At 47.6% G+C, this 7,270-nt stretch overlaps 1 protein-coding gene across 1 annotated transcript; it reads right to left on the reverse strand.

The window, feature by feature from the left end:
- Positions 1-257: 257 nt before the first annotated feature.
- TAF13 (TATA-box binding protein associated factor 13) lies at positions 258-5,536 on the reverse strand. Its single transcript, XM_034789412.1, has 4 exons — positions 5,432-5,536; positions 4,038-4,116; positions 2,012-2,109; positions 258-790 (listed from the first exon to the last, which is right to left on the reverse strand). The coding sequence occupies exons 1-4, from the start codon at positions 5,456-5,458 to the stop codon at positions 620-622; spliced, it is 375 nt and encodes a 124-aa protein (XP_034645303.1). The 5' UTR covers positions 5,459-5,536; the 3' UTR covers positions 258-619.
- Positions 5,537-7,270: the final 1,734 nt, after the last annotated feature.

Genomic DNA, 7,270 nt, shown 5'->3' on the forward strand with positions numbered 1-7,270 from the left:
TTAACATCGCAGACAAAGCAAGAGGAGTGAACTGTTGAAACATTTTATTGTTCATAAATACCCCCTTATAAAGAGAAGACACAGAGAAGCAAAAAAGTTTCAATACCTGGGCTAACTACACTGTATAAATCTCTCCAAGCACAATGATGTTCAGGCACTAACTTTTCAATTATTCCTTTGAAATCCACCTAAGGTGGATCAGATGAAGGGTATCTGAATCGAATGAGAACTGAAAACAGATGCTTGGCAAATGTGCACATTTAGCTTTCAAGTCATCTGGTACATAGCTCAAAACAAAAGTTGCTACAAACAAGCATGAACTTCTAAAGCACTTCTAGTTTGAACTCCCCCGCCTTTTCTTAAAATAGCATGAAAGAGCATTAAAAATATACAAAACATTAAGATACATTTACAGGCTTGTCTGACAATTCTAACCAGTAAATGCAGCTTTAGACACTCCAGCACTGAGATCCAACCAAACCCCCCCCCCCCACACACACACACCCCCAAACCCAAAGCAGTAGGGGTTAATTTCTCAGTATTGAACAAAAAATGCTCAAAAGTGTATAGGGATAACATGTAACCATAATGTTTACCATCTCTGCACAATACAAAAGCATCAAGATCCATAGTTTGCTTCGTCAAAAGCCTTCCTGGCTCGTTTCAGTTCTTCATTCATAGTCAACAGGTCTTTTACTCTAGCAAACTTCCGTGGGTCCTTGCGGATCAAAAAGACAATATCCTCAACCTGTACACGACCCTGCCGTCCAATTGACATTGCCTTGTGTGTCTGTTTAAAAAAAAAATGTAAATGATTTCACTGAAATTTATTCTCCCTTTTCCCTCTTGTAAGTTACCTTACACACTATTTTTAAATGGTACCCTTGCACTTTAGTTCTAACAAGCTAGGCTTTGCACTTTTGAAGAGGAAACCAATAGTTTCAGAGATTGAAAGTCACCATCCTAGCTAAACTATGGTGAGGAAAGCCTTTCTAGGTGGTCCATGAACTATCTTTCACACTAGTAAAAACCAGTCTTTTAAGCAGCAATGTTTCCTACCAGTTATTTACTATTTGCAATACCATAGCAGCTATGAGCAAGGTTCATGGACCAGGATCTATTGTGCTAGTCAGTATGCACCCCACTCAAAAACTCAAATAAAATCTGGAAATCTTATTTCCTGGCAACTCACATATAAGCGCTTCGTTTTAAGGTGCTTTGTCATAAAAAAGTCACAAACATAATATATAAAATTCACAAGCCAAGCCTATGTCTGCACCCTGCACAGCTGCTTTGTGCCTTCATTGAGGGGGGGGGGGGATGTTTGTGTGTGTTGAATTGTTGTCTAACTTGCTGATGACACCAAAATCAGAGTAGCAGCGAGTGCACCGGAGGACAGGCCTAACCTGCAAAATGATGTACAGAGACGAGTACTGGGAGTTGCAGTTAGTGAGAAGAAATTAGGTAGTACGGTATACAAGACTCCTGTACCCCAGGAGGAGGAAACACACAGCTCTGTTAAAAAATGGAGTTCATGAATCCCTGGCTAAGAGCAACAAGGCAAATCTTCTCTAACAATAGAAATGGGATCCAATGTCCACACAGAGCATGCAGGGCATTTTTTTCCCCCTTTAAAAGTATCAACTAAAAATGCTATACCCACTGTTGAATGCAAGAGATTATCAACTTTGGAAGGATGAAGGGTTAGTGACTGCTGGGATGCAAATCAGATGTTTAATCAGCCAGTTATTGGAATAGTTTAAGACCTTTATTAATAGTTGAAACTTCGGTAATTTTTTTTTTTTTAATTTTTAGATCTTTTTAGGGAAAAATAAAAAGAAGCCTACTTTTAGTTTCTTTAGAAAACTAACCCATTCCCTTCCACTGATTTTTTTTAGAAAGGGCTTTCCTAATCGCTGTTCAATTAAGAGTTATTTGTTTTTAAATGCACTGCTCTCTCTAGCCATTACAGTCCAGAAACACATTAAGCAGATTTCTTAATAGAACCTACCATCTCTGTGATGAACTCTATCACCAGGTCTTCAAGAATATCCACTGACTCTGTGTAGGGATTCTGGTCATCTCCAAACCCATACATCATACATCTTACTGGGGAAACAGAAAACATGGAATGACTGAAAGAGCTAGCTTGTTCCAGCTATGCAGCACACTTAGCACATGTACTAAGTTCTTCAAACAAACTCAAGTCTACAAGTCTGTGCACACCAAACATGATAGAATTGTGGTAAGAATGGCATACAGATGCCATGTGGATGGAACTATATAGGTAGATAACAATTAGGGATGTAAATATTGGTTTAAAAAGTTAACCGGTTAAACAATTACAATTATATGGTTTAACTGTAAAAAGCAACAGAGAGTCCTGTGGCACCTTTAAGACTAACAGATGTATTGGAGCATAAGCTTTCATGGGTGAATGCCCACTTCGTCAGACGCACGTAATGGAAATTTCCAGAGGCAGGTATAAATATGCAGGCAAGAATCAGTCTGAAGATAACGAGGTTAGTTCAATCAGGGGAGGGTGAGGCCCTCTGCTAGCAGTTGAGGTGTGAACACCAAGGAAGGAGAAACTGCTTTTGTAGTTGGCTAGCCAGTCACAGTCTTTGTTTAATCCTGATCAGTTATCTCCAGACTGATTCCTGCCTGCATATTTATACCTGCCTCTGGAAATTTCCATTACATGCGTCTGATAAAGTGGGTATTCACCCACGAAAGCTTATGCTCCAATACATTTGTTAGTCTTAAAGGTGCCACAGAACTCTCTGTTGCTTTTTTACAGATCCAGACTAACACGGCTACCCCTCTGATACTTGACATGGTTTAACTGGTTAACCAAAGTCGCTGCTATGGCCGGCCGGGCCCAGCCTGGCCTAATGGTTAAAGTTGGTTAATCGGTAAGCCTAATGCTTACCCATTAACTGGTTAAGCTTTTACATCCCTAACAACAATGGGTTGTCAACAGAAACCATTTAGTAACAACCATTTGAAATCCACACAGTACACGTAGTACTACCGGAACTATGCTTGAAAGCAAACTCTAGGATCAGGATACTGGATTAGATGGACCTGGGTCTGATCTAGGATGGCTGGTTTCTATGTGTCCCAAGAACAGTTTCTATAACAGTGATGAAAGTGATCTGAAGTTAAAGTGCTTTCTGAACAGGTTCAGAGGGCTTCATTTTTCAGCTAACAATGATTTTCATCATCATAGATCAGTCACCAGGACTTAACATTAGGTGCCTGTCGCCAAAGTGAACGTGTTGAGGGATCATATTCCTTGTGGTATGCTATGGGTCAGTGGTCCCCAACGCAGTGCCTGCAGGTGTTATGGCGCCCGCCGGGGTATTTATGTGCACCCGCCTAGTGCCCAGCAGGGGAGAGAAGCTGCAGCCCCACGCCTGACTGGGACAGAGAACTCAGGCTGCGGGCACGGTGTTCTCTGTTCCCAGCAGGCGCAGGGCCCGCCTAGTGCCCAGCAGGTGAGAGAAGCCAGGGTCCTGCGCCTTCTGGGGACAAAGTACTCCGGGACTGCGGGCGCCAGTGTTCTCTGTCCTCGCGGCTTCTCTCTGGATTCATATATTATGTAATATTAAATATGATGTTTTTCGTATTATTTAATGTACAAATACAAAATAAGCCTTGAAAAATTGTTGGTGCCCACCACACTCTTCTGAAAACATGAATGTGCTACTGGCCACAAAAAGGCTGGGGACCACTGCTATGGGTGCTTGGACTACACAATCCAAATTGTGAATCTTTAATTAGGCAGCAATACAGCCTGTTGCCTTCTTCGCAGTTGCACAGAGACGTATTACAAGTTCCATAACAAGACTCCCACAGAGATCTGGGGCCTGTCACCTTGACTGGCTTATTTTGATTTACAGCTACATCCTCATTTAACAGACTATAATCCCCAGAGGAGTGAAGGATGCCCTGGTATGCTGCAAATGCAGCTCTCGGAGAGCCTAAGGTCGGGGTCCTTTCTGACCCAGACATAGACAGACATGTCAACTCACGCTCTTTGGAGAACAGCCTCTTCCTCTTGCCCTGCCCACCATCTGGGCCTCCTCCGGCTTCCTCAGTGTCCTCTTCAAACTAGGGTGAGGCAGACACCAGAGAGGGAAATCAGACACAGCAGCATAGCAGACAGGCCCAGGTGGTGTCACAGCCCGAGCCCCTTCCCTCCGCCCCCCCACAAGGGTCTCCCAAGCCACCCCACACCCACAGAGCCCCAAGCCATCCCAGTATTACAGTGTGGGGTTTATGTCTGTCTAATTATGAATTCCATTTGAGAATGTGAACTATTTGTACTTAAGATCTGAAGAAGAGCCCTATGAAACTCAAAAGCTTGTCTCTTTCGCCAAGAGAAGCTGGTCCAAGAACCAGTGTTGCCAACTCATAATTGTGTCACGACTCTCATCAAAGGATTGTTTTCCTTAAAGCCCCAGCTCCTGGAGTCAAGTGGATGTGTGATGATTTCCACTATCATTCTTAAAGAAAAAATAAAGTTTCTAGCCCTTGTGGCTATGGAGAAAGCCTCAAAATATGACCCCAGTGCACCCTAAAGGCTCAAAAAGCAGAAGGCAAATAAGGAATACCAAATCTAGTATTTTTACATAATCTCGTGATTTTAAAGTCAATCTCAGGATTTTTGGTGAGCATGACCCATGATTTTTGAACATTTGGAGTTGGCAAGATGGATTTACCTCAGCCACCTTGTCTCTCAATCTCTGTACTCATAACGGTCAGCCTGGAAAGGAGCTTCTAGTTCGTGGCAGAAAACAGACTATGTCAAAAGGTAGCAGAGGTGCTGGAACTAGGGGTGTGGCTGCACACCCCAGATTTGAAGTGGTTCCCATCATACCCAGGATTTACAGTTTGGTTCAATGTCTCTCAACACCCCCACTATACACATTGTTCCAGCTCCCTGCTCAGGAGCCCTACCCGGGCAGGGCAATGGGGGCGACCTGCAACGCCAGTGTCTTGTCACATTTTGTGTGTGTGTGTCAGTGTGTATAGGGGGTACGAGCTGGAGAGTGGGGGCAGCGGCCAGTACAGGGAAGCAGCAGGAAAAGGCCCCAGGTTGGTTTCCAGACAGAGCAATGGTCCCGGCGCTGCTGCAGACGGTCTCCCCGTGTCCCCACCAGACGCGGCAGCAGCAGCAGGGGCGGAGGGAGCCGATCTCCCTGCGGGGCCCGCGGAAACCCCAGCGCCGCGGCGCGGGGCTGAGCCCGGGCGAAGGGGACCCTGGGCCCGCCTGTGTCTCCCCTGCAGCCCGGGCGGGGGGTTCAGAAGCTCCTCGGCCCCAGCCAGCGGCCCCCGGGACTCACAGGCTTTAAGGCCGGACCACGATGATCCCCGAAGTCATTTCCCCGGCACCGGGTCCCCCAGGCCTAGCAGCTTCACTCACCGGCGGGTCCTCCTCCTCGTCCGCCATAGTCACCGCGGCACCTCACTTCCTCTCCCAGTCCCGCCTCCGGCTGGGCTGTGGGCGGCGCCATCTTGTTGTACGGCACCAGGCCCGGCCCAGCCCCGCCCCCTCCCTGCTCGCGCTGCCCGCTCTGGCCAGACCCGCCCCGCGCCCAGGTGTGTTCGCCTCGCCTCGCTGCTGCTCCTGCCTGAGGCGGGGGGAGCCCAGGCTGCCGGGCCCCTCCACTCTCCGTGCGGGGGTAAGGACCCATCGCCCTATTGCCTTGGTGTGTTCAGCAATAGGGGAGGGGAGCGCAGCCCCGCCTGCCCGCCGCGCTGGGGCCCCTGCAGTGTATAGTGCCCAGAGGCTGGAGGGGATAAATACCCAGCTACACAGATCTCCTCTCTCTCTACACACACACACTCTGACACGCAGCGCAGCCGTTCTCGGGAGGGGAGAGATTCTGCCATGGACACCAGCAGTTCTAGGGAGGGACCCTGACCGCCCCGCTCAGGGGCTCCCCGGGTGCAGCCCTTCACCGATTAGATACCCCGCAGCTTTTCTTCTGCTCTTTAACGGGGGAGGGGAACATGGGGACCAAACTCTTAACGTGGCTCCTTGACTGCACTGAGGCGATTGCAGTGTGCGCTGGCTCCTGTCCCATCCTGTGCAGGGGGCTGGGTGCTACCGCGGGACACCTGCCCTGCTGGGGCTGGGCCCTTTATTTTCATTGGCGCCATTACCCAGGGGTGTGTGTCTCCGGGGAAGGAGTGCTGTGACTTGTGCGCTGTGCTGGGAGCTGGGTGGCAGGAGAAGGAGCAGGCACTTGCTAAGGAGTGGAGGGGACCAGAAAAACTTTTCTTCTCTGCCCCGCGACACGAGACTGAGGGGGGAGCCAGTTCCAGGCACCAGCAAAGGAAGCAGGTACTTGGGGCAGCATGTCTGGGGTCTTCAGGACTTTATTTTTTTCCCCTGCTTCGCCGCTTGGGGTGGCAAAAAAGCTGGAGCCGGCCCTGACTGAGGGGGGATCTGGCTCTAGGAATGGTTCCCTGCAGCCCCCTTAGACCTTTTACACACTGATTCTGCCTTTATTAGAGAAAAGGCCAAGGGATGCGAGATGTTTTCGGGGTTGATTTAAAGGGGGAGTGGGTGAATGTTCTCTCTTCCCTTCAGCCCCAGCCCCAATATGTCTGTTGTCCATTTCCTGATAATTTTTTTTGCGGGGGAGGGGGGGGGGAATTCGGGGGGGGGGAGGGGGAAGAGATTTCTTTTTGGATCACTCTTTAAGAACTCTTCCTATTCCAATTCATCTTCTTTATTGCAGCTTCTTAGAGCTAATATCTTGGCCTGTCTTCTCCTTCTCAAATAGAAGATCTGTAAGTGATTTTGTGGTTTTCCCAGGTACACGATGAAGCTTTTTATAACACAAAATAATATTTTGCTGTAACCAGAGCCATATAATTGAAGACCTTGATGTAGCAAACACTGACTCCCTACAACAGAGTTCCCTAGTCAGTATGTTGCTTTTATTTCTGTTCTGAAAAGTCTTTGCATGCTCATTGTATACACATAGCAGTGCTTGTAGATTTTCAGCCTTGGGAATGTTAGCAGCTCAGCCTCACTAATGTCATCAGTATCAGCATGTGAGCTCATCTTCCATGCTAAAGCAGGGCTGGGTCTGATCAACATTTGGATGGGAGACCTTGAAAAGAAACCCAGTGTGCTGCAGAAAGTGCTGTTGTTTAATAGATGGTACATTTCCCTCATGTCAGCACAACGCTGGGGCATTAGTTCTGTTGCTGTAAGTGATATCTTTCATCAAATATTAATGGACATAAA

The sequence above is a fragment of the Trachemys scripta genome, chromosome 1 (genome assembly GCF_013100865.1).
Source record: "Trachemys scripta elegans isolate TJP31775 chromosome 1, CAS_Tse_1.0, whole genome shotgun sequence".
Lineage (NCBI taxonomy): Eukaryota > Metazoa > Chordata > Testudines > Emydidae > Trachemys > Trachemys scripta.

Bases quoted from the DNA above. Each gene is read 5' to 3' on its own strand.
- TAF13 (XM_034789412.1), bottom strand. From the start codon at position 5,458: ATGGCGGACGAGGAGGAGGACCCGCCG. The intron at 2,110-4,037 runs GTGAGTTGACAT...CTGTTTCCCCAG, and splicing joins GAGGCTGTTCTCCAAAGAGC to TAAGATGTATGATGTATGGG. The intron at 791-2,011 runs GTAGGTTCTATT...TTTTTTAAACAG, and splicing joins TAGAGTTCATCACAGAGATG to ACACACAAGGCAATGTCAAT.